General features: G+C 49.6%; 13 protein-coding genes across 13 annotated transcripts; 9 read left to right on the top strand and 4 right to left on the bottom strand.

The window, feature by feature from the left end:
* Positions 1-110: 110 nt before the first annotated feature.
* Positions 111-1,295, top strand: BDW70DRAFT_127014 (DUF952 domain-containing protein). The gene is made up of 2 exons (XM_073735199.1): positions 111-593; positions 652-1,295. The coding sequence occupies exons 1-2, from the start codon at positions 309-311 to the stop codon at positions 766-768; spliced, it is 402 nt and encodes a 133-aa protein (XP_073600791.1). The 5' UTR covers positions 111-308; the 3' UTR covers positions 769-1,295.
* Positions 1,296-1,356: 61 nt separating this feature from the next.
* On the top strand, positions 1,357-4,008 carry BDW70DRAFT_127012 (putative IMP dehydrogenase). Its single transcript, XM_073735198.1, has 3 exons — positions 1,357-1,732; positions 1,789-2,097; positions 2,291-4,008. Exons 1-3 carry the CDS (start codon positions 1,543-1,545, stop codon positions 3,430-3,432), a joined length of 1,641 nt encoding a protein of 546 aa, XP_073600790.1. The 5' UTR covers positions 1,357-1,542; the 3' UTR covers positions 3,433-4,008.
* A 1,154-nt stretch (positions 4,009-5,162) lies between these two features.
* Positions 5,163-6,280, top strand: BDW70DRAFT_155631 (NUDIX hydrolase; the record flags this gene model as incomplete). The annotated part of the gene is made up of 3 exons (XM_073740066.1): positions 5,163-5,212; positions 5,278-5,630; positions 5,682-6,280. The coding sequence occupies 3 exons, from the start codon at positions 5,163-5,165 to the stop codon at positions 6,278-6,280; spliced, it is 1,002 nt and encodes a 333-aa protein (XP_073600789.1).
* Positions 6,281-6,402: 122 nt separating this feature from the next.
* On the top strand, positions 6,403-7,699 carry rps21 (40S ribosomal protein eS21). The gene is made up of 3 exons (XM_073735197.1): positions 6,403-6,581; positions 6,837-7,105; positions 7,183-7,699. Exons 1-2 carry the CDS (start codon positions 6,550-6,552, stop codon positions 7,069-7,071), a joined length of 267 nt encoding a protein of 88 aa, XP_073600788.1. The 5' UTR covers positions 6,403-6,549; the 3' UTR covers positions 7,072-7,105; positions 7,183-7,699.
* Position 7,700: 1 nt separating this feature from the next.
* On the bottom strand, positions 7,701-9,463 carry BDW70DRAFT_127008 (phenylalanine--tRNA ligase subunit alpha). The gene is made up of 2 exons (XM_073735196.1): positions 7,944-9,463; positions 7,701-7,888 (listed from the first exon to the last, which is right to left on the bottom strand). Exons 1-2 carry the CDS (start codon positions 9,398-9,400, stop codon positions 7,795-7,797), a joined length of 1,551 nt encoding a protein of 516 aa, XP_073600787.1. The 5' UTR covers positions 9,401-9,463; the 3' UTR covers positions 7,701-7,794.
* A 1,115-nt stretch (positions 9,464-10,578) lies between these two features.
* Positions 10,579-13,017, top strand: BDW70DRAFT_155628 (N-terminal L-serine N(alpha)-acetyltransferase NAT4; the record flags this gene model as incomplete). The annotated part of the gene is made up of 3 exons (XM_073740065.1): positions 10,579-10,585; positions 10,634-10,822; positions 12,191-13,017. The coding sequence occupies 3 exons, from the start codon at positions 10,579-10,581 to the stop codon at positions 13,015-13,017; spliced, it is 1,023 nt and encodes a 340-aa protein (XP_073600786.1).
* On the bottom strand, positions 12,838-14,633 carry BDW70DRAFT_127006 (GPI-anchor transamidase subunit GAB1). Its single transcript, XM_073735195.1, has 5 exons — positions 14,416-14,633; positions 14,295-14,359; positions 14,038-14,240; positions 13,367-13,989; positions 12,838-13,298 (listed from the first exon to the last, which is right to left on the bottom strand). The coding sequence occupies exons 1-5, from the start codon at positions 14,555-14,557 to the stop codon at positions 13,060-13,062; spliced, it is 1,272 nt and encodes a 423-aa protein (XP_073600785.1). The 5' UTR covers positions 14,558-14,633; the 3' UTR covers positions 12,838-13,059.
* A 166-nt stretch (positions 14,634-14,799) lies between these two features.
* Positions 14,800-17,150, top strand: nop7 (mRNA-binding ribosome synthesis protein NOP7). The gene is made up of 3 exons (XM_073735194.1): positions 14,800-14,827; positions 14,884-14,982; positions 15,069-17,150. Exons 1-3 carry the CDS (start codon positions 14,806-14,808, stop codon positions 16,979-16,981), a joined length of 2,034 nt encoding a protein of 677 aa, XP_073600784.1. The 5' UTR covers positions 14,800-14,805; the 3' UTR covers positions 16,982-17,150.
* Positions 17,151-17,965: 815 nt separating this feature from the next.
* Positions 17,966-20,197, top strand: BDW70DRAFT_167662 (uncharacterized protein). Its single transcript, XM_073742292.1, has one exon. The coding sequence runs from the start codon at positions 18,078-18,080 to the stop codon at positions 19,950-19,952; it is 1,875 nt and encodes a 624-aa protein (XP_073600783.1). The 5' UTR covers positions 17,966-18,077; the 3' UTR covers positions 19,953-20,197.
* Positions 20,198-20,298: 101 nt separating this feature from the next.
* On the top strand, positions 20,299-22,359 carry BDW70DRAFT_127002 (NAD-dependent succinate-semialdehyde dehydrogenase). Its single transcript, XM_073735193.1, has 4 exons — positions 20,299-20,634; positions 20,690-20,777; positions 20,857-22,126; positions 22,194-22,359. Exons 1-4 carry the CDS (start codon positions 20,515-20,517, stop codon positions 22,309-22,311), a joined length of 1,596 nt encoding a protein of 531 aa, XP_073600782.1. The 5' UTR covers positions 20,299-20,514; the 3' UTR covers positions 22,312-22,359.
* Positions 22,360-22,478: 119 nt separating this feature from the next.
* On the bottom strand, positions 22,479-23,429 carry BDW70DRAFT_127000 (50S ribosomal protein L36). The gene is made up of 3 exons (XM_073735192.1): positions 23,057-23,429; positions 22,919-22,953; positions 22,479-22,852 (listed from the first exon to the last, which is right to left on the bottom strand). Exons 1-3 carry the CDS (start codon positions 23,309-23,311, stop codon positions 22,813-22,815), a joined length of 330 nt encoding a protein of 109 aa, XP_073600781.1. The 5' UTR covers positions 23,312-23,429; the 3' UTR covers positions 22,479-22,812.
* A 913-nt stretch (positions 23,430-24,342) lies between these two features.
* Positions 24,343-26,494, bottom strand: BDW70DRAFT_126998 (threonine dehydratase, biosynthetic). The gene is made up of 3 exons (XM_073735191.1): positions 26,209-26,494; positions 25,933-26,149; positions 24,343-25,871 (listed from the first exon to the last, which is right to left on the bottom strand). The coding sequence occupies exons 1-3, from the start codon at positions 26,392-26,394 to the stop codon at positions 24,571-24,573; spliced, it is 1,704 nt and encodes a 567-aa protein (XP_073600780.1). The 5' UTR covers positions 26,395-26,494; the 3' UTR covers positions 24,343-24,570.
* Positions 26,495-26,947: 453 nt separating this feature from the next.
* On the top strand, positions 26,948-27,613 carry rcf1 (respiratory supercomplex assembly factor RCF1; the record flags this gene model as incomplete). Its single annotated transcript, XM_073740064.1, has 3 exons — positions 26,948-26,985; positions 27,058-27,128; positions 27,189-27,613. 3 exons carry the CDS (start codon positions 26,948-26,950, stop codon positions 27,611-27,613), a joined length of 534 nt encoding a protein of 177 aa, XP_073600779.1.
* Between the last annotated feature and the right edge of the window lie 59 nt (positions 27,614-27,672).

Genomic DNA, 27,672 nt, shown 5'->3' with positions numbered 1-27,672 from the left:
CGAAAACGATATCTGAACAATGATCCGCCGGAAGAGAACAATGTAAATACGTCTTAGCGACCATTGATTTGATCTTTCAGAAATACTGGGTACTCCTTGCCTGGGGAGATTTTCAAGTCCCTTCTAAGACATGATGTTGTCATTGATCTCATGCCTCAAGGTCAAGCCCAAGCACTCTGCAAATAGACTAAGATCCAGCCTTGGCATTCATCGCCTCATCAACGACCGTCTTTCAAGCGTGTTCGACCTGCCCGTCTCTCCAGCGTCGCAATTAAAATTGCAATCCAGCACTCATACAACTACCAAAAATGCTCAGAAGCGAGCCATCGTTCTTATACAAACTTGTTCCGTCAACTTCCCCCGTGCGGGAACCCCTTCCAGATCGTCTCCCAGTTAGCGAACTCGATGAGAAGTCCGGATTCGTGCACCTGTCCACAGCACTTCAAGTTCCAAACACTCTGAAATTTTTTTTCAAGGATGAACCTCTCGTCTATGTGCTAAGGATTCCCTACGACCGCGTAGCAAAAGATATCCGTTTCGAAGATCCTGAGGGCCGTGTATGCGGGCCGCGACCAGACGAGGGTTTATTCCCTGTAAGCCTGGACTAACATCGCTTTTCTCATCGTATACCAAGAACTAACGTAGTTACAGCATCTCTACAATGGACTGAAGCTTGGGAAGGATGAAGTCGAGAGCCTGAGCATATGGACTAACGAGGGCGGTTGGGACAAACCGCTTGCTGCGGCAAAGCCGTGGCTCCGGTACTGAGTTGGTGCATCTTCTGTGGTTGTCTATTGAGGCCAGTTGCATACACTACGACTGCGAAATGTTTGCTTTTCTAAGCTCATATTGCATAGCATGGCTGGCACTTCGTCAATGGTTCGATATGGATTGGTTGAATTCATCCATACGTCCATGGCAGTCTTCCTAAATCTATAGGTTCTTTTTATGGTGGTAATCTACAGACATCTGCCACATTACGCACGCCTACATAATGCAGAGTCCCTGACTCTAACCCGCAGCGCAGTGCATCATACTTAGATGCGGGTTATTGAAAAATATAACGCTGCATCTCCGCTGAACGTGAACAATGACTCACTCTTCCACAAGCAGCCCATAAGTCAACGCATCTATGCCCTGTACACTCGTCAATCATATTTATGAAATCTGAGCCTGCGTCTACAAGCTGGAACTTCCGCAGACATTGATAAAGCCCCGATACCGGTGGGGGAATTGGTAATCTTCCCCTCATTCACCGCCTCAGAAAATTTCGTCTACCGTCCAATGAAACGAAGTGACCTTGATCCGCTATGCCGCTTCCAGCATGGTTGATTCAGAGGGGCTAGTGCGGCGAAAGTTGTACAGCTAATTTTTCTGCTCCGAATTTTTCTTCTCTTTTTCTTCTTCTTTCTTTTCTTTGGGAAAGGAAGACCTTCTCCATCAGCAGAACGTTTCTATCGTCGATCTGTTGATTATACTCTCCGTTCTTTTGATCTATATCTGCGTGTCCTGATAGAGACCGTAGATTTTCCTGTCTTTAATATGCCGATTGCCAACGGTGACGCTCTTGGGAGAGCTATGAAGGCCGAATTCCAGGACCACACCAAGGCCTTGGAGGTCTTGGAGAAGGAGTACCCGACCAAGGATGGTCTTGATGTCGACACTCTGCTTGATTCTGACAAGCACGGTGCGCTGACCTACAATGACTTCCTCATTCTTCCGGGATATATCGGTAAGCCACGCGCTGGTCTCCTAAACCACGGTCCGTGACTGAACTCCGATGGCAAGGTTTTCCTGCTTCCGATGTTACTCTGGACACGCCAGTCACCAAGCGTGTCACATTGAAGGCTCCCCTTCTTTCCTCGCCCATGGACACGGTGACCGAACATAACATGGCCATCCACATGGCTCTTCTGGGTGGTTTGGGTGTCATCCACCACAACTGCTCTCCGGAGGACCAGGCCGAGATGGTCAGGAAGGTTAAGCGTTACGAGAACGGATTCATCTTGGATCCCGTTGTGCTTTCTCCCAAGGCGACTGTCCGAGAGGCCAAGGAGCTGAAGGCGAAATGGGGATTCGGCGGCTTCCCAGTTACTGGTAAGTTCTACTTTGCTCTTCTTCACCCTTTTTTCGTGATGATTCCCATCTATCTCTTATATAACTTTCGTTCCACTGAAGCGACGAGAGTTGCAATGTAGAGAAACAGATTTTATCTGATTTCTATTTAATTGCATTTCTGGCTCAAACTCTCAACTGGCAAATCAGTTATGCTGACTGATTTTGTTCTCAGAGAATGGAACTCTCCGCTCAAAGCTTGTTGGTATTGTCAGCACTCGCGACATCCAGTTCCACAACAACCTCGACGACTCTGTCACTGCCATCATGTCCACCGACCTGGTCACCGCACCTGCTGGTACCACCTTGGCTGAGGCTAACGAGGTCCTTCGTAGCTCCAAGAAGGGAAAGCTGCCCATCGTCGATGAGAACGGCAACCTCGTCTCTCTTCTCTCTCGCAGTGATCTAATGAAGAACCTTCACTACCCTCTTGCTTCTAAGTTGCCCGCCTCTAAGCAGCTTATCTGTGCTGCTGCTATTGGCACCCGCGAGGAGGACAAGCACCGACTGAAGCTCCTCGTCGAAGCTGGTCTTGACATTGTCGTCCTCGACAGCAGTCAAGGCAACAGTATGTATCAGATCGAGATGATAAAATACATTAAGAAGACATACCCTGAAATCGATGTCATTGGCGGAAACGTCGTGACTCGGGACCAAGCCGCGGCTCTGATTGCTGCTGGTGTTGATGGCCTGAGAATTGGTATGGGCAGCGGCAGTGCTTGTATCACACAGGAGGTCATGGCTGTCGGCCGTCCCCAGGCTCTCTCCGTCCGCCGCGTCACCCAATTTGCGGCTCGCTTTGGCGTCCCATGTATCGCTGACGGTGGTATCCAGAATGTTGGTCACATTGTCAAGGGTCTCGCTATGGGCGCCACTACCGTCATGATGGGCGGTCTCCTCGCCGGTACCACCGAGTCCCCCGGTGAGTACTTTGTCAGCAACGAAGGCCAGCTCGTCAAAGCCTACCGTGGTATGGGCAGTATTGCCGCCATGGAGGATAAGAAGGCTGGCGGCAACAGCAAGGACAGCAAGGCGAGCAACGCTGGAACCGCCCGCTACTTCTCCGAGAAGGACCGCGTCCTCGTTGCTCAGGGCGTCGCCGGTTCAGTCCTCGACCGTGGCTCTGTCACCAAGTTCGTCCCCTACCTTGTCGCCGGTGTGCAGCACTCTCTGCAGGATATTGGTGTCTCCAGTCTTCAGCAGCTTCACGAAGGCGTTAACAACGGCACTGTTCGCTTTGAGGTGCGCAGTGCGAGCGCCATGGCTGAGGGTAACGTCCATGGCCTGCACAGCTACGACAAGAAGCTCTACTCTTAAGTGTAACATCTTGAGTAGTTGGCTTTCTTTTCGTTTCTTGTGTCCAAATTCTTGCTTTTCATTAATCATGACGACATGTTATTTCCATGAACTCGAAAAGTATGGCATGAGGTTTTAGGAGTTAGACGGAATATATATCTGCTTGTTCTTCGATCATCTTGACTTTGGTTTTTGCTCTTTTTCACATAGACACAACAACGCAGAACAAAACCTTTATGTAAAGCCCATGCGTCTTACTATTCTACGTACTACTGGCCCGAAGCAACTTGATCTTTCACTTCCGCCTGCCTCGCAGCGATATAGCACTTCGATCCTGCGTCTACCCGAAACTCTCCGATCTGGTCCTACGTCTGGAAAATAGGTTTGGCTTCGCGGCTCTGACTTTGTGCGAGGATTCGAAATTTTGAGGAAGATAAAACCGCGGCTTTGGGTGTTTTGTTTTTACCGAAAGTGATAAAATCGTGATATGGTCAGGGTAATTTTTCGGAGAAAAGGACTTAATCTCCTGTGCCTCAACGTCGTTAGCAAAAATCACGCAGTACGAAGTAGAGCCAACTCACCTGCACTTCAGCCAACTACACCAAATGCTTTCTTGTAATTCAAGGTCCCAGGCAAATACACTGAAAAGGTTGAAGCAAGAACAAGGCAAAAAGTATTTGTCACGATGTCCCTTGGATATTATAAAGTAAGAGAAAAAAGGAGTACGAGGAGATGCAGATGTGAATGGGAGAGAGAAGAGAGAAGGAGGGATTTAATAGATGAAGAGAGCAAGATTTGGTTTTTTGATCATTGCTTCAAACTCATTCTCTCCGTCCAAGGGCGCTACACAGGCAGCAAAGCACTGAGCAGAAAAACGACTGATAGCAAAGAGTTCCTCTTCAAGTTATGTCCTTCTGCAGTGGATGTGTGTGTCTGCCTCAAACTTTGTAGGCTAGCGCTATGAAGGCGAGACACCTGCCTTAAACTTCAGGATACTGTCGCGATCCGTAATCCTCTCGTCAGCACATGCTCTTTGGAATAGTGAGAGTATCTCTGTTGGTGGAAATAGCTACTTATAATAACTGCTGTTGTTGGAAGGCTTATATTAACTCGCAGTCTTAACTCTGACCCTGCCTTCAAGATTTTTCAAGCCATGTCGCCATACAACTTTCCGCAATTGGGAATGGATCCTGACGAGTGAACAGTCATGGCGCTTTTTAGGCACAGGCTATAGACGCTCGTCAGGTGTGAGGTTATACTGCAAGCAAGAAACTAGGGCTGAAATCAGGTGGGGTACATGGGTGTCAGAGCCAACGCCTGCTCAGTCTAAGCTTATCGACAAGTACGTCAATGTACTCCCCGCTAATTCTGATCGTGCTAGACCTAATCACCACTAGATACCTACTCTAGACCTGAATTTGAACATCATCTGGCGCAAATCCGGTAAACGCGGGGTTACCGAGGTTCCGCTTCGGCATCCAGAGCTGATCCTTCCAACACGACGCGGCAATCGAGATCCATCGACCCTTCAATACTCCTGAGGGCCCCCGAACATGCATTTCGCGTCCCATGTGCCTCGCTCAGCTGCCCAGCTAATCAGTTGCCAGCTTGAGTTTGCCCGAGGTCTATTGGCTTCAAATACAAGACGACTCCGGCCAACTACACCTCCTTCCTGGTTCATCATTACACCAACCTGTTTCTCCAGGTCGAACTCATCTACGGCACAATACCAGCCGTCTACATCTCGGAACATGTCGCCCAAGCAGAAAAAACAACCGGCCGATCCAAGGCCCAGTTCGAGGTAGATGGCGGATTTTCCTATGCCGCAGCGAGTGTCTGACTTGATGAATCGCTGACACTCGCCAGCGTGGTATTAATTTCACCAAAGAACGAGATACTTCTACTTCATCGCGTAAAGACATCCACATCTTTCGCATCGGCCCACGTCTTTCCCGGAGGAAATCTGTCTCTCCAGGACGGGAGATGTCCACCACCTGGAGATCCAAAGAGGCATGAAGATGCGTCCTGGTATCGCAGCGCCGCTATTCGCGAGTTATTTGAGGAGAGCGGTATCCTCCTTGCCAAGGACCAGGGCTCAGGGAAAATGCTCGCAGTAGGGGAAGACGAACGCGAGAGAGGCCGACGTGAAATTCACCAGAAACAAACTACGTTTTCCAAATGGTTGAAGAAGCAGAATGCTTCTGCTGTACCAGATATAGGTTGGACGCCGATTTCTCTCTTTCCGTCGCAAACCGGCTGATATAATGCAGACAACCTAATTCCCTTCACACGATGGATTACTCCCATAAATGTCCCCAAGCGCTACACTACCCAGATGTACCTCTACTTCCTACCTCTGCCTCTGGAGTCTGAGAAGTCGTTATTAAGCGAGATCCCCGCAGAGGGTGAACGAGAGAAGATCCAAATCCCAACGAGCGATGGGGGTGTCGAAATCGCAGAAGCACAGTTCCTACCTCCATCCGAATGGCTTAGGAAAGCGGCGCGAGGCGAGATCATTCTTTTCCCGCCGCAGTTCGTCCTGTTGAGCCTGGCTGCGCAGTTCCTAGACAAGGAGCCCCGGCAGATGGCGCCTGATGAGCTCCAGCGGAGGCGCGAGCAACTAATAGAATTTGCCCATTCTGGAAGCCCTCCATGGACTGAAAAATGCATCTCTCCTAGAGTTGGCAAATTTGCCGAAGACGGACGTGCTGTTCTGACACTGGAACATCCTGGTCCAGAGCTGGAGGGGACAGACCGTCGAGGAGAATCGGAACGGGCAGTCCTTGTGCGATTTAAGAATGGAAGTGCTCGCGAGCTCAGTCTTGCCTGGAAGAAGGATATCTTTCCTGGAAGAAAGAGCATTCTATGATAGAATAGATGTTGCCAATGCCAAGATAATTTTATTCCGTACCCGCTAAAACGCAGCCACAAGGCAGTACAGTAGCCACAATATAAGCCACAGTTCCGTGCCACAGTCGGGGTCCCACTAACCCTCGACAAAGATCACATGACCCACACAACCGGCTGCCCGAAATCGCGGCAGGCCAAAAGTTCGACAACGACCGTCCAGCCCAACCCGCAGCGCACCCTCGTCTATCACCGTTCGTCGTCGACCTCAGACAACAGACAACCACCAAAATGGAGAACGAGAAGGGAGAAATCGTCGATCTGTACGTACACACTTTGCGGTTTTTGCTTTGCCGAGACGTCTGCAATCTAGAAGAGGGCGAGATGGGATAGCATGGAGATTGGGCAAAACAGACATTGATGGGAGGTTGCTTCCTGATCAAATACTCTGAGGCGAAAGAATTCATCCGAATTCTCATTCTCCAGCTGTTGCATCTCGCTCTCTCATTTCTCTTGAGCGAGCAAAGACCACTCCAGTCAAAGGTGCAAAAGAGCCATCACCACTAACCTCTCTCTAGCTACGTCCCCCGCAAGTGCAGCGCCACCAACCGCATCATTAAGGCCAACGACCACGCCTCGGTCCAGATCTCCATCGGCAAGGTCGACGAGAACGGCCGCTACACCGGCGAGAACCAGACCTACGCTCTGTGCGGCTTCATCCGTGCCCGCGGCGAGAGCGACGACTCGCTCAACCGTCTTACCCAGCGCGACGGCTACATCCGTAACGTGTGGACTGCTAGCCGCCAGCGGTAAATTCGCTTAAGGATGGTTGGTTTGGGTGTGGGTGGTGAGTTCGTCTGTTGTCGGAGGAAGGGTACTGGAGTGACTCTGTTGGAACGAAGGCTAATGTTTTATTTTATGTAGGAATGAAATGAGATGAGTTATCTGATCGTGATCTACTCATTTGTGGGTGGTCGGATCCTACGCTACCGCTACGTCTTCGTCTGATATGATGTTAAGCTCAGTCTAAAAAATCAAAATTCCGAATCCATTTCATTTCCATCTACTTTACCTATCTCTATTTCTTGTATTTTCTGTGCCGCAGATGTTGTTTCATAACCGCCTTCATGGTGAAGGCCTCATACCGGCACCTGATCCCTCCTCACACTGAACCAGATTGAATGTTCGCGCAGCATACATCTGTTTCTCTTAATGAGCGAGGAGGTAGAGTCATAATCTATTGTACACATGCCGAAGATTACCTCGCCGCCTGCTGAAGAGCCACTGCTGCAGTGATGTGCGCTGGGGCACAGATACGGGTGGGACATTGCGTTTAGATACTGAGTGTAATTGATAATCTCGTAAATGAGAGGCTTTCAATAAGAGGCACAGGTTACTTCCATGTTCTTGATATGTCCATGGGATAGTTTTATGACTAGAAAGGGTATATCATGCTTGATTCTTTTCAAAGCTTCTATGTTCGCCATGGTAGTATGTATAAAATGCACAACCCGTCTTTTCTCTCTTGAGTCAAATCTAATCCTTTTCTAATCTGACTGCTGGATTTGTCTCGATGAAGTTGAGGTCAACCTTGTGGCCGAGCAGTTCTCGAATGTTGCTCACGCCATACCTAAATAGAGTCAGTCGAAAGGGTTTGATTGTTATAATTTTCAGCCAGCACTTACTTGATCATGGTCGGCCTCTCAAGACTGAGACCCCAACCGTACACCCGCATGTCTTTGGGAAGACCCATAGGTTCCAACATCTCCGGCCGGAACATACCGCTGTTTCCAATTTCCACCCACTTGCCTAGCCCGGGGTGGTAGCCGAAGATTTCCATACTAGGTTCGGTGTACGGATTGTAGGCAGGTTTGAAGCGGAGCTTGTGAATGCCCATCTTGGCGAAGAAAACCTCCATGAAGCCGATGAGACCACCTAGTGTGAGGTCAAAGTCGGCAATGACACCTTCGATTTGGTGGAACTCAGCCAAGTGTGTGGCGTCGACTGCCTCATTACGGAAGACACGGTCGATACTGAAATATCTCGCAGGTCGCGGATTGGCGGCAAGCTTGTGCAGCATGTACGTCGAGATGGATGTGGTGTGTGTGCGAAGAACAAGGCGCAGCGCTTCCTCGGGGCTCCATGGGTAGCGATAACCAATTGACCCGTACTTTCCGTTCTCATGAACCTGGCGGACATTCTCCCAATATTCTTTGTAGTCCAGTTTCCTTTCCTCGCCCGCGGGTTTAAGCACGGTCTTTGGGCGGTGGGGGTCATTCTCGGGATCTTCACGGGGAGGGTCAGCGGTGAGGGGGTCGGAGATATAGAAGGTATCTTGGAGGTCACGAGCGGGGTGCTGCTGAGGCACAAAGAGGGCGTCGAAGTTCCAAAAGCCAGTCTCCACGAAGCGGTTCGTCGGCATCTCCTCGAAACCCATCTCGAAGAAGATATTCCGGAACTCCTGTCGGACTTTGTTTAAAGGATGGAAGGCTCCAGAGGGGGTAGGAGCGCCCATAGCCTTGAAGTTGTAGGGCTTGAAAGTGGCAGTCTTCCATGATCCGTTCTGAAGCATCTCGGCCGTCAGGTCGGTCTCCTCCTTGACCAGCTCCCTGGCGTACTTAGGGCCCTTTGAGATTTTAAAAGTGATGACCTTCTTGGCAGTGACGAGTTTCCGCTTCTTCAATTCTTTGAGAGCATTGGGGTCCGTCACGGTCCCACCCCGCTGGATCTTTTTCACGTCGGCTTGAGTATCGTCAACAATGCTGTCGGTGGCAGCCCGGAGAACATCCTTATCCTTCTTGATCCAGCCCTTCTTGAAGGCGCTTCCCTGTCCGATTTGAGCATTCTCTTTTCCGACAACTTCAGGCAACTCCTTAATCTTCAAGCCATCCATGGCAGCGAGCACTGCCTGGTAGACTTTCGCTTCGTGACTGCCATTGGCTGCAACATCCTCTCCTTCCTTCGTCACGACAAGAACCTCGCTGTTGAAGGTTTCATATTCGACCATCAGTCGTGAGGCGAGTCGATCAAGCGCCGCTTTGACGGTTTGTGAGGGGACGGAGGGGAAGGCTTCATTGGATAAAATCGGCCCTTCAGACGCGGACAGCGCGTCCAGAACGGGATTTGTCATATCGGCCGCCATGATTGCGTTTGTGTACCACGGCAAATTGACCGGCGGCGAGTGAGAAAAGAAAAAGTGTTAATAGAGAGTTGACCAGGGCTTGAAGTACGATTGACTCAAAGCATCCCGCCCACTTCTTTTTCGGCCCTCAAAATTACGGCGGGGCAGCCGTGCCAAGTGCGTTATCCCGTGACTACCCCGCCAATATTACCTATCTCTTGCTGTTTCTTTCTACTTGTGAGACATCTCAAACAATATATGTAACAGCCTTAGTAGTTACAATTGCATATCTTTTCCTGATTAGGGTGCTGCTATCGAAATATAGTATCCGTCATTCCTTTGATCTCAATGGATTATCCAATGTCGAGCTACTCAATTAGGCTTATTCTTAACCCGTACATTGCGACACTCTAGTAGTTGTCATTCAGTCCAGATTTAATCGATCGTCTCTCTTACCTATGCATTTCTCTATAATCGACCGTGAAACTCCAGTCGAGACTGAAATGGACAATTGCAAAAACAATAATGGAAAAAGTGGCCTTTCTGTTTATGCTTATAGGACGTGCGACGTACCCGAGTCCACGATTGTGAATCAGCCAATGTGCGCCGCAATCACTGACTATTACCATAACATGGCTGAGATATGCATGGAGCTCTGAAAATCCTGCGATGCAGTTTATGAGGAATTGATAGCTGACCCTCCCTTCTTTCATCTCTTCCTCTCAATAGCACTTAATATATTCACAAACTGTCTCACTGCGGGCTCTGAACTGCTTGACCATGTGTCTCAGACATTCCTTCAAGTTCAACGGGACACCGTATCCCTGCTGTTGGCCTAGGTACCTGGGTATGCGGACTAGCCAGCTATACCTTGGACAAGTAACGTCAACATAATTAGCTCTCTAAGCCCCATGGAATTGAAAAGGCGGTTGAGTCTGCTCTGCGCGCTGAATACCGTCACATTGACGATGCCGCCTGCTATCTGAATGAGAACAGATTTCTGAATGGATGGAGGACGTCCCGTGTACCTTGAGACAAGATTCCGTCGGTGATCACCTTGGTTACCTTTCAAACAGCAGTCAGGAGCTGAGCCTGCCTGAATAGACCACAAGTTTTTGGAATTCGCAGCATCACCCTGACCACATCAAAGAGGCGCTTGACAAAACACTGCAGGACTTCCAGAGGGAATATCTTGATTAATGCTTGGTACGCTTGACCGTCAGTACTCTCAGAGCGTTCGCTGATAAGTTTTAGATTTACTGGGCCTGCGCTCTCAAGCGTACGTGAACTCTTACGCCGATAGAACCTATCATAAAGCGGTTCTATCTAGCCAATATGCCGATGATGATATCTGGAAAGCGCTAGGGAGTCTCGTCTACTCGAGCAAAATCAACAGAATTGGCGTCAGCAATCACACAATCGAGAAACCCAGAAAGCTACTGAGTATGCGGAGATACTTATCGCAGTGAACCAAATATATGCTCGTCCATAGCTCCAGCAACAAGCTTACGCGGTGGTTAGAGGGTAAGAAGATTTTACGGCTGCCTATAGCCCGTTAGAAAGAACATCTAGCATGTGACTCGGTAACTCTCCCTTCTCTTTGAGGGACTTCGACAGAGTTAGATAGCTATCGCTGCTATTTGATCATATGGTGGAAAGTTCGCTGATCCTATCGTGCAGGAATTCGCTGCTGAGCTTAATAAAGACCCAGAAACTGTCCCGATCCCGTGGGCAGTGAAGCATATTACAGACGTTCTTGCCAAAGGGTGTCACATATTCCCGCATTGAGGGCAACTTTCAAAGTACATACCGTCTTGCAGTGCCGTACTGAAACAGTGAACTAATGTCGCCAGACCTTATCATCCCCGATCCCGAATTTGAAGCCCTCAACAAGCTGGCCAGGAACCAGCGCTACAGCTATGCCTTTCGATTGGGAGTTGATGTATCTGAGAAGTTGACGCTGGAGGATTGAAGCCCATGGGCGAAAGAAAACGCTGCAAAGTAGCGCGAGCCGTGTGAAGCTTCAGTATCCCGCTGTCGTGATATTGCTATAGTTAGTCAGCTGCACTTGCGGCCTCTGGGGATAAAGGACGCGACTGCTCCATATAACGCAAACTTAGAGATTTCACATATTCATAGCAGTTTAACATCAGCTTTAGAATCGGCCTGGATAGTTCCTATGTACTACAAACAGTAGTAAGTCTCATGATTCGCTCCCGCTTGAGCTATCTTTTGAAACCTGTATGAAACCCTAATCTAGCGGATATATATGCGCCTTGATTTCGATACCCTCGATACTCGAATCGCCGAAAGACACGATCTGGACATATTCGTAAATTAAGGCGTTGAGTTCTTTCTACTCACAAATAGGGGCTTTGCACATAGCTCTTCCTACCAGGACAAACTCGGTATTCCGAAGTCAACGCCAGTTCCCGACGCGAACGCGAAGCATCCATCATCATCCACCTGCCTGCATAAAGACCACATCATATACAAACCATGCAATATAAGTCTCTATGAATTGGAATTAGTCTAAATCGAACAATCGACTATATTTTACACCGCCCCTGCCGATTCTCACAAATTACTCCGCAAAAATTCGTTTATTGATGTCAGCCATGCCAGCATTTCGCCGTGCGACGCGACAATTGAGAGCTGAGATAAGGAAAAAGCCTAAGAATTCTGGTATTAGTAGGTACTATCTCATTTATTTAATTTGTAATACACTTGTCGTCGTTTCTTTCTCAAGAGAGAAGGACTCGGGATATGCGACATGTAGGGGAGTCGGATCTCATAACTAACAGGTCCCAGATGAAGGAAAACGAAGACCGAAGCCAAAGCCGCTTCCCTTGGTGGAGCGTACAAACGCACTATCCCTGGAGGAGTTTACATCAGTGTACATCCCGGCTTCCGAACTGAGCTTCCAGAAGGAAAGAGAAACGAAGGTAGAAGATGTAACTCCTTCAAAAGCGCAAGCGAACGCAAATAAGACTCATGCGGTTGCCAATGAAATTATTACACCGAATGAGAATACGCCAATTAAACCGGGACCAGCAGCTAAAAGGGATCTCGAAACCGAGTCATACGACATTTCCATCCACACAGCAGCCACAATACCCGACACAGAGCTAGCCTCTTGCTTCAAGCTGTTGGAGCTTACGTCCTCAAATGCTTATAAGAACTCCAGTATAGGCTGGTCGCCCTCTGAAAAGAGGAAGGAAATGAAACTTCCCGACATGAAGTATATGATCCTGCGGCGGGGTGCATCAGATGGCGTTCAAGATGCCGAGGGCGATAGCTCGAGCTCGAAATCAACCGGGCAATTCGCCGGGTTCCTTGAGTTTATGGTTACGTACGAAGATGGGTATGAGGTGTTATATTGCTATGAGATTCATCTCACGCCTGAGGTACAGGGGCAGGGATTAGGAGAGGAGTTGATCGAGCGGTTTGAGAAAATAGGTCGGCGCATTGGGCTTGAGAAGGCGATGTTGACTGTTTTCAAGTCGAATAGTCGGGCAATCAAGTTCTACACAAGACTGGGGTATGCGGAGGATGAGAATTCTCCGAGGCCGCGGAAACTACGAAATGGGACGGTAAAAGAGGCTGACTATATGATTATGTCCAAAAGCTTACGCTAGCAACTCTAGTTGATGATAGACATTTTATGGGTGAAAGTACATTTACACTTGTTTGACGGGTTTGCCGCGCCTGTCTGGGTTCTCCTGCTCCCATTCGTCGCGAAGAGCGGCGAAGATCGTATCCGCCAGGATGAGTGAAAGACCGAGACTCCATACGAGGGTAATTGCGTAAAAGAAGTTGGCATTTCCTGAGCCGGCGTAGATCCACAGGTGGTAGAAGGCTGGACCTAGTAGTGAGGCGTAAAGAAGAGCTGAAACGGAGAAGAAGGTGTAGCGCATTACTAATTCAGTCAGTTCCAAGAACAGGATTCGGAATGATGTATGGAGGAAGAGTGATAGGAGTGCTTACAAGGGAAGAGATGCCGGTAGATCGGGAGCACAGCAAAGTATAGAGAGGCGTCTGAAATGCTTGGATAGGGCTTGAACACCGCAAAGATACCCAATAGTGACGTAACGACGAATAAGGGTTGTCGGCGTAACCGCACACTCAGACTGCCAGCGTATGCTGCGAGATGAAGCCAGAAGACACCGAGGAAAAAGTCCCGGAAAGAATCGAAGATCTCGATGAAGAAGTACCACCAAAGGCCGATATTTGGAGTAAGGTCCGGAACAAGCAGCTGGAAACCGTACGTTGCGGAGATAAGAGTCGAGAAGTCACCAATAATCAGGAGTGATATTCCAAGGAGCCCCGCAATGCTCGCAAGAAGGATGGCGAGGTATTTTGCCACGAAAAGAGGCGTGGACGGAGAGCTTTGACTGCGCTGAGCGTGCCGGTCGTAGCAAAGGAGGACAAGCGGAACAAACAGGAGGGCCGGATAGATTGACAGGTAGGATGCAAGCCCTAATGCGAACATCGCATTGAGGCTCTGTCCCTGAACAGCTGCGGCAATAGCATAGAGAATTCCGGTCGAAGTGAATATAGCTGTTGACCGACCAAGGCAGGTTGCGATAGTAAAAGGATTAAACAGGAACCTATTTGGTATTAGTATCATGCATATCAAACATCAATGGTTTCTCTACCATGCCGCAACCACAATGCCGTCCCACTTGATTAGTTTCCTCGATGAAGTGTACAGCCTTCCGGATACTGCCTGGGCGGAGTCGGAGATCGTCACTAAGGCATTCGCATTGAGCAAATCGACCAACGAGTAGAGAAGTGCAGTCGGAATAGGATACTGTTGGGCGTTTGGTAACAGCGAGAATATTGGAAGCAGAAGCGGTGCCTTCGTACACGATGCGTTAGCAGGACTCCTAGGTGCTTGACCGCTGCCACTTACCTGGTGGAAGACGCCTCCGTCATAAGGTGACACATTGCGGTTGTAGAGAAAAAGACCTTCTTGGACTGTAATTTATATGTCAGCTGACGCCAATTATCATCGGACTCTCAGTGAAACATACGCCTCTTGAAGCTGGTCACCGGTGTCGAGACCTCCACTCGGCCTGTCATTAAGTCAGGCAGGGAAGGAAACAGGAGTAGGAGTAGCAGCCGCAGCGCGAGGGCGCCGCCAAAAACAGCAACCTTCCTGCGGTCAACAGGCATGATGGTCCAATTCAACTATTGAGGCCGAGCAATGCAGGGCAAGAATGGCCCTTCCCTTCGATGAAAGGGTGTTCATATGAAGTGGTTTCGCTCCACCTGTCCCTTGTCCGCTATTCAAACGCCAAGACTCCGCGGTCTTTCGTGCACGGGCCACCCGAGTTTTCTCTGCGGAAAAAAAGTTCAAATTTTTGGATGACTAGAAGACCTTTCTCCCATCTTTCTTCCAATCCACCATCCAAGTCGTAATCATGGCGAAAATCAAGAAAAAGGGTAAGGGGCAGACCCCGAGCGATACTAGACATCTGTTTCTAACCACCGCCTCATAGGAACCTCTGGCCAGGCCAAAAACTACATCACCAGAACACAGGCGGTGCGCAAACTCCAGATTTCGCTGCCAGATTTCCGTCGACTATGCATTTTCAAAGGTTTGTATCCATTTTACACATCATGGCAAGAGGAGTGAACGTGCTCTTCTGGGACAGCAGAGCCAAAAGCTAATGTACCTTTGTAGGAATCTATCCTCGCGAGCCTCGGAACAAGAAGAAGGCCTCGAAATCAGCGACTCAGAATACCACCTTCTACTACACCAAGGACATTCAATACCTTCTGCACGAGCCACTACTTCGAAAATTTCGCGAACAAAAAGCGCTAGCGAAGAAAATCGCTCGATCCTTGGGACGTGGAGAAGTTGGCGATGCGGCGCGCTTGGAGAAAAACCATGCGCCGAAATTGACACTGGATCATGTCATCAAGGAGCGTTACCCGACATTTATTGATGCCCTGAGAGATCTCGATGATGCGCTGTCTCTTCTTTTCCTCTTTGCGAACCTGCCTTCTACCAACCATGTCCCGCCCAAAACCATCGCTTTGTGCCAACGAGTCACGCACGAATTTCAACATTACCTGATCACAACCAACTCTCTGCGAAAGTCATTCCTCTCAATCAAGGGTATTTATTATCAGGCGACAATTCAAGGCCAGGACATTATGTGGCTGGTTCCTTACCGGTTCGTGCAACGAGTCAACGGCGATGTGGATTACCGAATCATGGCTACATTTGTTGAGTTCTACACGACACTTTTGGGTTTCGTCAACTACCGCTTGTACTCCTCCATCGGCCTGAGATATCCACCAAAGTTCGATACTCGGCTTGACGAGAACGGAGCAGAATTGGCGGCTTTCACTCTTGAGGGACGCACAGTTGGCGATGCTCCGAAGGCGATCGAACCCGCAAAGCCCTCAAGCGATGCTGCCAACCAGGAGGTCTCCGCCGAAGTTCAAAAGAAGGTCGACAACGTGATTAAGAAGGCTGGGTTGGACCAGGCTAGCAGCGAACAGCCCACTGAGACAGCCGAGGAAGTCACGGACGCAATCGACAAGTTTGAGACTACGGCTCCTGAGGCCGACACTCTTCCTCAACCCGACATGAGTGGCGATCAAGCTGGCTCACTCTTCGCGCCATTCACGTTCTACATTTCCCGAGAAGCCCCCAAGGCCCCTCTTGAATTCATTCTCCGCGCCTTTGGCTGTAAGCGAATCGGGTGGGACACTGTTCTCGGGGGCGGTGCTTTCACACATAACGAGGCTGATCCTCGCATCACCCATCAGATTGTGGATCGACCCTCCCTGCCCGAGTCTTCTCTTCCCTCTATCCCTGCCGCTGCCACGGATGGTGGAGCTGTACAGAAGGTGAAGCCCGGCACTCGTGTTCCCGGCCGAACATACGTCCAGCCCCAGTGGGTTTGGGATTGCATCAATGAGGGAAAGCTCCTCCGACCTGATCTGTATGCGCCAGGCGCCACTCTCCCGCCTCATCTGAGCCCATGGGTCAAACCCAAGAAGGGTGGATACGATCCTCGTGCTAGCTTGGCCGAACAGGAAGAAGAAGGGGAAGCTGATATAGATGCGGAGGAAGAGAGCGATGAAGAAATGGAAGAAGCCAGTGAAGAGAAACCCGCCCCTACGGCGGCCAACGAGTCTGAGGAGGAATCTGAGGATGAGTCCGTTGATGGCGGCATGGATGTTGCTGAAACTGATGACGACGACAGCGAGAGCGAGGAAGAAGAGGAAGAAGAAGACGAGTTTGCGGGTATTGAAGACGAAGATGCTGGCTCCGAATCAGAGGACGAAGAAGAGACTGCTCGCACCCAGCACCAGAAGGAACTTGAAGCCGAGGCCGCAGGTCTCCCCTTCTCGTCTAGTGGTGCTGCGGACGAAGCAGCTGCCAAGAAGTCCCAGGCGAAGAAGCGGGCTGCCAAGAAGCGTCAAGAGGATGAGGAGCTGGAGAGGCAGAAGATGATGATGAGCCGGAAGAAACGAAAGCTATTGGAGAAGATGATGTATTCGAACAAGAAGACGGCTGAGGAGTCTGCCAAGTTGCGCTCTAAGCGGAGGAAGATCGAGAAAGGTGCCGCTGGGAAGTAAGCGAGGAAAGATTTAACAAAAGTTAGGTGATACAATGATATCCATTGATTGATATGGGGATTGTTGGTTAGGTAGTTAAGGCGTATTTTTCCGCCCCCTTTTTTGGTCTTCTGTCTATAGACTCATAGTATGTAAAACGCAGTATACAGCAAAGGCAAAATGGCGCGGCTTCAGATCTCTCATGTTGAACATCAAATGAATCGAAGAGCCGCCATCTACTGGATCTCATGGCCCAACTCTGCCATATATGCCTTTGAAACAGCTCATTGCGCAACTCTGAATGTCAAAACGGTAAAGACCAAGAGGAGCTACAAGCGAAGGCTTTGGATAAACTGGCAATATTGCAGCAGCTACATTATAACCCAGCTACGCTCCAGCTTCGAGAAATAAGTTACCCGGCCGGTATAGTGGAGAGCTACAAAGAGACAGTATCAGAAACACATAGTAACTATACTAGGAAGCTTTTCGTGCATCTTCGGCGAGTGGCATCTGAATTTCAGTATAAAGACGAGAGAGATTGTGGCATGACCGTAGAAGATCAAACAACGGCGGAGGGATCAGTAACCACAGAGACTGGCCCAGCCACAAGCAATCGTGAAGAAGCAGCGCTTACAGCCTCCTTAGCCATTGTATGATCGAGTTACTCAAACTAGACTGGGAACAGCACGGCCTTGTTCAACATGCGGTTGAAGTGGATAGAATGGCCTTATCCCTGACGGAAACAATCATCACCGCGAGATGATATTACTTACACTGAGAAATGCAGAAGTTCACTCAAAGTTCTTTAAAAAACTGGACAAATTGAGAGAGGGGATAAATAGATCCTGGTAGTTGTCATTCATGTGATTATTTGTTAGTTGGGTTAAGGACAGTATCTGAATGCAAACAGAACAAACGCCTCTCTATCTTATCGTCAAGATTACAAAAAATTACCGCGATCATCTGCGAACCAGGCATATTAACCCAGCATCAATCACGCAGGAACCTACGCACATGGGTGCGGTTGCGAACCTATCCATGCTTCGCCAATTACTGTACATCCTAACACTATTTACCCAGCGGCCGTTGATGTTCATACTCCCATGAAGCTCGAGGCATGTCCTACTACTCGGACAGCCAATCACAAAACTCAGGTGTTCCTCCATCTGCACAGCCGTATCGATCTTTATTTGGTGGTTCTAGTCAGGCAACGCTTAACCAGGATCAGTCCATACTCTTCAGAGAGGATGAAGCCCTAGATCAACTTGATGGCGCCGCTGCGGCCGGCGGTAACCTGAGCTATGGATATGAAGACTCTGGAGACGAATTAGACTACATACAAACCAGCGATAGGGAGACGTCTATTTCGCCAAGCAGGAGTTACAGCGGCGCTCGCTCATTATCGGACTCGAATACGAAACCTATCCTGAAGACGCGAGCAAGCCCTGAGAGTCCTAACTCTCCCTCTCCCTCTCCATATCGCCCTAATAGGTTTTATGGCAAGCCACATCTGTGGCTGCATCTGACAAGGAACGATAGAGAGATCGCCGAAGCATTGGCTGAGACTGGTGCAAGGGACCTCGCAGCTCATTTGTACAATGCACATGTTCTGCAAACGCGGGGAGTTGCGACACTAGGGACTGCGAACACAGATTCGTTTGATGAAGACGGGGCTAATAACAATGGATTGAGCCATGCGGATCTACTAGATATCCTTGAGGAATGGACGGCATGGCCGATGCCAAGCGACGAAGTTCCCCGTGCGGATGAGCGTCTTCGCCGGTTGGAAGATGACAGATGGACCTTCAGAATGAAGCCAGATGGACGGCCAAGCGCAGAGCTTGAAGAGTGCATCACGGCATTTCTATCGAGAATAGCAAAGGAGAGGTTCCATTCTAGGGAGTGGGCTTCTTCAGCTCCTTCGGACAGAAAGGGCGTTGCTCCGTCTGATACCGAGGGGGCTAAGTCTGGCACAGAAGGAGATAATGGGACTGACCAGTGGTGCGTTGATGACACCACAGACTGTGAAAGTGAACAAGAGGGCTTTCAGCACCCTCTTCGCCCAGTTGTTCAGATAGATGACGCTGAATCGCGACGAAAGCTACGCCCACTCGTCCGAAATGTGATTACCCAATATGAAAAACTACTGATGGGACTTCACCGTTTCCATGGGGCGTCACAGTCCGACGACGGTCAGTCCAATCGAAGCCGGTCAAGAGGCAGAATGCGCGCACGGAGCTTCTCATCTGCGTCTGAGATGAGTAACGCTTACTCTGAGGGCGCACAAATAGACGACGACTCAGAAGCCGAACGCCACTCCGCCGTTGACAGCACTCATATGCGGACTCTATCTTCCAGCAAGAAGCGAACGCAGAGAATGCCGGAGAGAAGCTATTCTCGAGGTCGCAAGCGCACGCGAAGAACGTTCCTTTCATCGCAGCGAGATGGCACGCTCGTTAAAAATACACATACTTCAAGACATAGACCGCGCTCCAGTTCGGCAGACGCCATTAGCCAGACAGTTCTAACGGACTGGAGGGATGTAGCAGGCGTTGCGTCTATGATAGGCTTGCCGTCAGTCGTGCTTCGGCGTGCTACTCAAAGGTTCTCTGCTTTAGTCGGTGAGGACATGGAATTCCCATCGTTCTTGAGAAATCCTACCCGAGATTACATGGACGACGCATTTGAGTGGGCGTCTAAAAAAGTCCAGATGAGACTTGATGACTCTCCTCCACTCTCGGCGCCCGCAAGCCGTTCTACTTCTACAGGCAAGCGCTCTACTTCGCCGGCTGATCCCAAGCCTACCGAGGGGGCGCTACCTTCCAGGGATAATAGCAGTCAGAGGATTCAAAGCTTGGTATGTCCCTTCAAAAATTGCCGTCGCCATGAGAAGGGATTTTCTCGGCGGTGGAATCTGAATCAACATCTGAAAACAATGCATCCGAATTACCGGCCCAAAGAAAATAAGTCGCAAACACGCAGTGAGGTTTGAAGACGGTCCCGATTGCCTAATACAGTCTCATATTGAAGTAAAAACCTTATTCAGTTCCGGATCACAGATCATCATAGATAATGTCGAACATCTAAACTACTCCGTGCCTTTCTCTTCTTTTTAAACTGTTATACTAAGCAAATCAGCAATCGCAAAGAAGGCCGATAGTATAGAATCGTCGGTACATTGCACCAATCACATAAGTCACTGATAAGCCTACGGGTTGAGCAACCAATAGCAAGGGCCGAACACGCTCATTATGACGCAAAGGCACGTGACCTACAGCTCCCCTCGCCAGGAGCAATTGGAGAGAAAGCTGTATAAAGACAATCTCGGGGGTTCTTGAGAATAAATGAGCGATTGGGCTGAAACTCACTCCTTCAACGTAGGGGAAGCCTGCTAACTTGCACTCGTTCTGGACAGCGCTACTGCAATCGATCAATTCCTGCGGCCGAGCTTGCATTGATACTCACACAAGCTGACTGAGGGAAAGCAAAGCGCCTTTGCAGTCTTCTTCGGTCTTGTTTCCGACCAGTGGAGCAGAAAATAGACGAATATAAAGATGGACAAGATTTTACGTCCACTGTCTAAGCAGTCATTGCGACGACCTCGTTATTTATACGCTATGCCTTCTCATACCTACCCCCAACGGCTCTACACCACAGGGTACACTGTACCTCCGGTGAGCAGGATATTGACATTCATTTGGATTATCTGGCTAACAGTGATGTATGCAGTTGAAAGATAAGTCTCTGTTTATTCAGAAAGCCTTCGTCAATGGCGAATGGGTAGATGCGGAGTCTGGAAAGACATTCGAGGTTCACGGTATAGAGCCCCAAATAGCTTATGAAGCTGGCGATAGCGCACATCGATGCTAATAGGTGGTATCTCAATGTTTTGACAGATCCTGCTACGGGGAAATCCATTGGAACATGCCCGGAATTTAGCGCATCTGACACAGAGAAAGCCATCCAGGCGGCCAGCGCGGCTTTCCCCAAGTTTCGTACAACTCTCGCCCGTGAACGGGCTCGGATGCTTCGACGGTGGTACCAGCTTATGGTAGACAATGCCGAAGATCTAGCAACACTGATTACATGGGAGAACGGAAAGCCGCTCGCAGACGCCAAAGGAGAAGTGAATTACGCCGCCAGCTTCTTCGAATGGTTCAGCGAGGAGGCTCCTCGCACCTATGGCGACACTATTCCGGCATCTGTACCTGGTAACCGCGTAATCACCGTTAAACAGCCTGTTGGCGTTTGCGGTCTGATTACGCCCTGGAACTTCCCAGCTGCCATGATCACACGCAAGATTGGACCTGCTCTTGCTGCCGGCTGCACTGTAGTCACAAAGTCACCGGGAGAGACTCCCTTCACTGCCAACGCTCTCGCAGAACTGGCAAACCGCGCTGGTATCCCTAAGGGTGTCGTCAATATCGTTACAGCCATGAAGAACACTCCCGAAGTGGGCGAGATGATCACCACTCACCCAGACGTCCGCAAGGTCTCTTTCACGGGCTCAACAAACGTTGGCAGACTCTTGATGAAACAATCATCATCAACAATCAAGAAGGTCTCCTGGGAACTCGGCGGCAACGCCCCCTTCATTGTCTTCGACGACGTCGACGACCTCGATGCCGCGGTCACCGGGGCAATCGCCTCCAAATTCAGAAGCTCTGGCCAAACTTGCGTTTGCGCAAACCGAATCTACGTGCAAAAGGGTATTTACGACGAATTCGTCCAGAAGTTTGTCGAGAAGGTCAAAAACTTCAAAGTCGGTGCTGGCTTCGAAAATGGTGTTACCCACGGCCCAGTTATCCATGATCGTGCAGTCGACAAGGTTGACCAACACGTTCAAGACGCCGTCTCAAAGGGCGCCAAGCTTATTGCTGGTGGCCGGAGACGTTCTGACTTGGGTCCCAACTTCTATGACCTTACAGTCCTTGCGGACATGACCAAGGACATGAAGATTGCCTCGGAGGAGACCTTCGGGCCTGTGGCTGGACTGTTCCCGTTTGAGACCGAGAAGGAAGTTGTCGAGCTGGCTAACAAGGCTGAGGTCGGTCTGGCCGGATACTTCTTTAGTGGTAACATCAAGCGCATTTTCCGCGTGGCTGAAGCTCTGGAGGTTGGTATGGTTGGTGTCAACACTGGTTTGATTAGTGATGTTGCGTCTCCGTAAGTTGCTCTTCTTTTAAGCTCCCTGTCATTCTGAAGTGCAGTTTCAGGCTAACTGTTCGTCTAGATTCGGTGGTGTTAAGCAAAGTGGCTTTGGTCGTGAGGGCAGCAAGTATGGTATTGAAGAGTTCATGACAATTAAGAGTGTCACCTTTGGTGGAATGGGTGAGCCTTTGCAGTCGTGAGAAAATATAGATGAAGGTCTGACATTAGTTGAACTTATGATATCACTGTATAAAGGAACATATATTTCTTTACGAAATCAGTAAATACTTAAAGTTCCCTACTCCCCAACCCCTAATCCGGCGCCATTAGCTATGCGCATATAGTGAGCTTGGGGGTGATATATAGATAGACGGCGATCAAATGTCATGCGGCTAAGGAAAGCCTAAATATAGAGGAAAATGATATTACCCAAATTTAATTTACACGCAAATAATACAACACAGAACATATGCGCCGCAACCAACCAGTTGGTCATGTCCCATTGAACCGTGAAAACTGTCCAGACAAGCGTCGAGATAGTCCGGCCCCTGAGGCCGGAAGCCCAAGAAAATGATACTCTCGGGGTTGTTATAGCAGAGAACCCACGAGGTCTGTTTCTCCCGACTCGGAGGTAAAGCGCCCATCTCAAAGTCGAATGGATATCGTCCTGTCCCCTCCTCTCGCAAATACAAACTTGCATTCTATTTCCCTTGACGCTGCTTATGTTTCGGGTTCTTCGAGCTGCGCGTAGGTTGGCTGTTAGCACCATATCACCCAACACACTAGAGCCAAGACAACCAAACTCACCAAATGATATAAACCCGGTTCTTTCTCCGAACGGGCTATATTACAAGCAGTGCCCGTTAGCCCATGATCTTCGGAACACCCCAGCCTCAAACTTGACCTCTCACTTCCTGCGAACAACATTTAGGACAATATGCATACCTTGCACCCCTCACAAAGCCGCTTAACCGACGACCTTGTCTTCATCCCTCTCACTTGCTCCACCTGCCTCACGGCAGAAACACCAACACCTGGAACAATAGACCTTGACCTCCCAATTATGAAGCCATTGTTACTTGTGAGTTGCGATAATTGTGAGAATGGCCGGATAAGGACTCGGGGGTTGCTGTTATGTCGGGGAAGGAACTGGCAAAGGGCGGCGGTCGAAGGACCAAGGAGGGAGCGGAGGGAGATCATCTTGGTAGGTCGCGGAGGAGCCTCCAATCGTAAACTGACAACCAGGCGAGACCCGTGGAAGTTAGAATAGTGCTGAATTCGGGCCTTGTTGTTCGCATCGACCTTGGGAGATTGTCAGTGTGCTCGGCGGAAAATGATTCGGACTTTCTGTTCTGCCGAAATTCCGGAGATGCTCCTTCCTGCTCCGTACCTGCAGTATGATGGGCCTGCAAATGCTCCACAGAGACTTTTTGTCTATTATAAGGATGATATGGTAAGAAAAATTCGACTTGTTTGCAACTAAGTATGTCCTTGGCCAGGCCACATGATTTAAACTGGCCGCTCAGCTTTTCGTCTCGTACCCTTCTGTCAATTCCCTGTTAGCCCGGAGCCCGTTGGCTGTGTCATGGAAGCTCCTGGAGATCTACACTACCAAGATATCTACTCATGCGGAATAGAGGAAGCCAGCTCCCAGCAGGATCTCGTAGGCACTCCAGCCTCGATCACTTTACTGCTCTCATTTCGGGCTATAAATTCTGCTATTATCAATTAGTGCTTGATTTTCATGGGCTCCGAACTATTGATCTGACTCCTTGTCAAAACTGTATCCAACTCCAATTCCATAAGAATAGTGTCATCGGTCTCAGATCCAAGGCGATGCATTGAGTCCTTCCAAATATCCGTTTCCCTATTTACGCTAAAGATGATGTAAAATGTCATTGAGCCCCTAGCAGTTTGAAAGACGAAGTGGACGTTTATAGACATTATCACGGACACGAGTTACTTTCCAAATTGTAGTATATGGTCTAAGTATCAGGCCGACTTGACAGGCTGAAATCTACGTTTCTCGCTCCACGGACCCTTGAGCAGCCAGTGGAAAGTCACTGTAGACGTCTTGTCGTCCATGGTTGAGGGAGGCTTCGTAGCACAGCTGAATTGTTCAGAGTACACATGTTGACATCCTAGTAGAGTACCAGCGCTTGGTTTATCCGATCATGTTGATCATTAGTTGGGGAAAACAGTCAAATGATATTATGAGAAAAGGTGCTGAATTGCTCGGTAACTCTCTTGGTATAGTGAGCAGAGGCTCATAAAATGAAAGGTCTAAAAGTCGGCATAAAGTAAGGTTGCAACTATACTACAATGGATGCACAAACAAAGCAAAAGTATCACCTAGTTCCACCCTGAACCAATCCAAACGCCAATTAATCCGCTCTGTATAGTGGGCAAGGCATGACTCTGAACCGCATATCTTTAAGTATCTTCAACGACGAAGGAAATCAACGACGAAGGAAAGTCTTGTAAGTTTCGGATTGCGTCTCCTCGGTGAATGGGTATCCAAGATCCTTGAGGAAAGCCTCAAGTTGTTCCTTCTCCGATTCTGGGCACTGAATACCCGCCAGGACCTTGCCAACATCGCCGCCGTAATTCCGGTAGTGGAATAGAGAGATGTTCTGGCTAGGACGAAGCGTCCTGAGAAACTTGGCTAACGCTCCGGGACGCTCGGGGAACTCGAACATGAACAGACGCTCATCCTTCACTTCACTGCGTCCGCCGACCAAGAAGCGCAAGTGCCGTTTAGCAAGCTCATCGTCGCTGAGGTCCTTCGAGTCCATGCCGTTGCGGGTCAATTCCGTCATAATCTTAGCCAGGTCTTCTTGACCTGTTGAAGCGGACAAGGAGATGCCCATGAGAACATCGGCAGTTTTTTCATCAGCATACCGGTAGTTAAATGCCGTTACGGCATGCGGAAGGACGACCTCCACTAGCTTGGCGAAAGCGCCCGGTTGTTCAGGGATTTTTACGCTCAGAAGAGCTTCCTTTTTCTCCCCCAAGGCAGCGCGTTCCGCAACAAACCGCAGCCGGTCAAAGTCCATATTGGCTCCCGAGGTGATTGCAACCAGTTCACGGCTGGTGTTGGGGCTGGGGCGCTTGGCGACATACTTTTTTAAGCCTGCAATGGCAAGTGCGCCGGCGGGTTCGATTATCGAGCGTGTGTCCTCGAATGCATCCTTAATCGCAGCGCAAGTCTCATCGGTGGAAACCAAGATTATCTCATCCACTACCTCACGGGCAACGCGCCAACACTCCGACCCCACACTCTTGACCGCAGCGCCATCTGCAAAGAGGCCGACCTCGTTCAACAACACACGAGAACCTTCATCTAGAGACTGGGCCATTGCGTTGGCGTCGTGGGTCTCCACACCAATGACCTTGACATGCGGCGCAATGCGCTTGATGTAGACGCCAACACCGGAGATCAGACCTCCTCCGCCAACGGCGCAAAAGACAGCTTCCAGTTTGTCCAGATTCGCTTGGCGCAGGATCTCCATTCCGATGGTTCCTTGTCCAGCAATAACGTACGGGTCATCGAAAGGGGGGATGCTTGTAAGACCGTGTTGCTTTTCCCGGCGGTGGGCTTCTTCTTTGGCAGCATCGAAATCGTTTCCATGCAGGACAACACTACCGCCAAGCCGAGCGACATTCAAGTGTTTGATCGCTGGGGTGCCGGAGGGCATGACAATGGTAGCGGGAATTTTGAGCTTGCGGGCAGAGTACGCGACACCTTGAGCATGGTTGCCTATACAGTATAGATGTATCAGAGCCCGATCTATAAAGCCCCGCTTGTTTGAGTTGCTTACCTGCTGAGCAAGCAATCACGCCTTTCCATCGCTGCTCGTCGGTCAAGTGAGCCATCTTGTTGTATGCTCCGCGGAGTTTAAAGCTGAATACAGGCAGCAGGTCTTCCCGCTTGAGAAGCACTCGACATTCCATTCGGTTACTGAGATTGACCGCATGGTGGAGAGGCGACTCGGTAGTTATCTCGTAGACGCGGGAAGTCAGAATCAGTTTAAGATACTACAGATAACAATTGTTAGCGGTAGAACGATTTGGTAGGCAGCAGGAACACGTCGCACATCCGGGTAGCCATTGGGAAGTAGGAAAGCATCAGGGATATCCCACGCGGGTGGACTGTCGGGTCCTTTGTATTCGTCCTTCTCCGAAGTAGGGGTCGGAATAGCAGAGTATTCCGTCAGAGCCAAATTGCTCAACCTCGAGGAAAGCGGTGTCGCAGCGCCATTCATGGACGCGTTCTCGGTCATGTTTGTGTTCTGCTTCAGTATGCCCTCTGGGCAGATTCAGGACTAGAAACGGGATAGTTCAAGAATCAATTTGTTTGAAAGGTATATAGAGGGGCTTATGACTCGAGTCGGACTTGCTTCTTTGGCGGAGTCTGAAAAATTCCGTGATCGGCGCTGAATGTTATGTCATCAACCCTGCGTTCCAGCCCTATCTTTCCAAAAGGGAAGTTACTCTTCTTCGCCGGGGCCCAGGGCCAGGCGCCGTACGTGCAGGATGTCATGAGTTTTGAGTTCTTAGGCGACATGCGTAAGCATCTCTTAGCGCTTTGCTTGTCCATTTTTGAACGATGAATAGCATCGGAAATCTGGCAAAGGCTCGTCTCATGTGTATTGTATGAACAGATACATATTGTAATTTACCAGAACCTGCCGGAGATGATGTCCAGTCGCTCCCCGACGTCACTGCGTATTTTCATCACCCTAACAGCCAGTAAGGGAAACTTGACTACCAAAATCATTGTTGCAACTCTTGTCCACACTACTACGGCGGCCATTTCATAAATAGAAGATCATTATGAGCGAACCTCTCCCATCGTCGTTCGACGGCCACGAGTACGTCCCCGCAAATGGCAACGCCCATGCACGGAGCGACGCCGAGGTATAGTTTCTGACTATCGCTTTTAGACAATTTCAGGAGGAGACTCCGCTTCAGAAGTTTGGAAGACGGTTCAAGGAGGAGCCATGGGTTCCAGCTGGTGAGTGTAAACTGCGGGCGAGAAACAGCGTGAAATGTCTGACCATAGTCGGGCTACTAGGATGCGCTGCCACCTGTTATGCGCTTTGGCGTGCTTACCGATCAATGAAGGCGGGCGACTCAGTTGAGATGAACCGCATGTTCCGTGCCCGTATCTACGCCCAAGGACTTACTCTCCTTACTGTGGTTGCCGGTGGACTGTACTACAGAACTGAGCGAACGCAGCGGAGAGAATTCGAGCAGGCGCTAGAGATACGAAAGGGTCAAGAAAAGCGAGATGCATGGCTGCGCGAGTTGGAGATTCGGGACAAGGAAGACAAGGAGTGGAGAGAACGTCATGCTGCTATTGAAGCGGCAGCGAAGCAAGCGGGCAAAAAGCCGGTTCTTGCGGAGCAAGATGCAGCTCGTTCCGTTCTTGAGCCCTCCGAAGAGAAGTATTATGGAGTCTTGGATGCTGTGAGAGATCTAGTTTCACGGCGAGAGTAGGGCTGCGAAAAGACACTTGTCTGACCACTGTACTATTACATCTGCTCTCCTATCTCAAA

This window comes from Aspergillus foveolatus (assembly GCF_047715535.1).
Source record: "Aspergillus foveolatus strain CBS 279.81 unplaced genomic scaffold BDW70scaffold_2, whole genome shotgun sequence".
Taxonomy (NCBI): Eukaryota; Fungi; Ascomycota; class Eurotiomycetes; order Eurotiales; family Aspergillaceae; genus Aspergillus; species Aspergillus foveolatus.
The sequence above is the reverse complement of the archived record's forward strand: the minus strand, read 5'-3'. Positions and strand labels throughout refer to the sequence as shown.

Bases quoted from the DNA above. Each gene is read 5' to 3' on its own strand.
- BDW70DRAFT_127008 (XM_073735196.1), bottom strand. From the start codon at position 9,400: ATGGCGGCCGATATGACAAATCCCGTTCTGGACGCGCTGTCCGCGTCT. The intron at 7,889-7,943 runs GTAAGTGCTGGC...GACTCTATTTAG, and splicing joins GAGAGGCCGACCATGATCAA to GTATGGCGTGAGCAACATTC.
- BDW70DRAFT_127000 (XM_073735192.1), bottom strand. From the start codon at position 23,311: ATGATCTCCCTCCGCTCCCTCCTTGGTCCTTCGACCGCCGCCCTTTGC. The intron at 22,954-23,056 runs GTATGCATATTG...CTTGTAATATAG, and splicing joins GGCTTTGTGAGGGGTGCAAG to CCCGTTCGGAGAAAGAACCG. The intron at 22,853-22,918 runs GTGAGTTTGGTT...ACCTACGCGCAG, and splicing joins AACCGGGTTTATATCATTTG to CTCGAAGAACCCGAAACATA.
- rps21 (XM_073735197.1), top strand. From the start codon at position 6,550: ATGGAGAACGAGAAGGGAGAAATCGTCGATCT. The intron at 6,582-6,836 runs GTACGTACACAC...ACCTCTCTCTAG, and splicing joins AAGGGAGAAATCGTCGATCT to CTACGTCCCCCGCAAGTGCA.
- BDW70DRAFT_127014 (XM_073735199.1), top strand. From the start codon at position 309: ATGCTCAGAAGCGAGCCATCGTTCTTATACAAACTTGTTCCGTCAACT. The intron at 594-651 runs GTAAGCCTGGAC...ACGTAGTTACAG, and splicing joins CAGACGAGGGTTTATTCCCT to CATCTCTACAATGGACTGAA.
- BDW70DRAFT_127002 (XM_073735193.1), top strand. From the start codon at position 20,515: ATGGACAAGATTTTACGTCCACTGTCTAAGCAGTCATTGCGACGACCT. The intron at 20,635-20,689 runs GTGAGCAGGATA...TGATGTATGCAG, and splicing joins CAGGGTACACTGTACCTCCG to TTGAAAGATAAGTCTCTGTT. The intron at 22,127-22,193 runs GTAAGTTGCTCT...CTGTTCGTCTAG, and splicing joins ATTAGTGATGTTGCGTCTCC to ATTCGGTGGTGTTAAGCAAA.
- nop7 (XM_073735194.1), top strand. From the start codon at position 14,806: ATGGCGAAAATCAAGAAAAAGG. The intron at 14,828-14,883 runs GTAAGGGGCAGA...ACCGCCTCATAG, and splicing joins GGCGAAAATCAAGAAAAAGG to GAACCTCTGGCCAGGCCAAA. The intron at 14,983-15,068 runs GTTTGTATCCAT...GTACCTTTGTAG, and splicing joins TCGACTATGCATTTTCAAAG to GAATCTATCCTCGCGAGCCT.
- BDW70DRAFT_126998 (XM_073735191.1), bottom strand. From the start codon at position 26,394: ATGACCGAGAACGCGTCCATGAATGGCGCTGCGACACCGCTTTCCTCG. The intron at 26,150-26,208 runs GTGCGACGTGTT...TGTTATCTGTAG, and splicing joins TTCCCAATGGCTACCCGGAT to TATCTTAAACTGATTCTGAC. The intron at 25,872-25,932 runs GTAAGCAACTCA...TATACTGTATAG, and splicing joins CGTGATTGCTTGCTCAGCAG to GCAACCATGCTCAAGGTGTC.
- BDW70DRAFT_127012 (XM_073735198.1), top strand. From the start codon at position 1,543: ATGCCGATTGCCAACGGTGACGCTCTTGGGAGAGCTATGAAGGCCGAA. The intron at 1,733-1,788 runs GTAAGCCACGCG...TCCGATGGCAAG, and splicing joins CATTCTTCCGGGATATATCG to GTTTTCCTGCTTCCGATGTT. The intron at 2,098-2,290 runs GTAAGTTCTACT...TTTTGTTCTCAG, and splicing joins CGGCGGCTTCCCAGTTACTG to AGAATGGAACTCTCCGCTCA.
- BDW70DRAFT_167662 (XM_073742292.1), top strand. From the start codon at position 18,078: ATGTCCTACTACTCGGACAGCCAATCACAAAACTCAGGTGTTCCTCCA.
- BDW70DRAFT_127006 (XM_073735195.1), bottom strand. From the start codon at position 14,557: ATGCCTGTTGACCGCAGGAAGGTTGCTGTTTTTGGCGGCGCCCTCGCG. The intron at 14,360-14,415 runs GTATGTTTCACT...TATAAATTACAG, and splicing joins GGTGACCAGCTTCAAGAGGC to TCCAAGAAGGTCTTTTTCTC. The intron at 13,990-14,037 runs GTAGAGAAACCA...AATACCAAATAG, and splicing joins GGCATTGTGGTTGCGGCATG to GTTCCTGTTTAATCCTTTTA.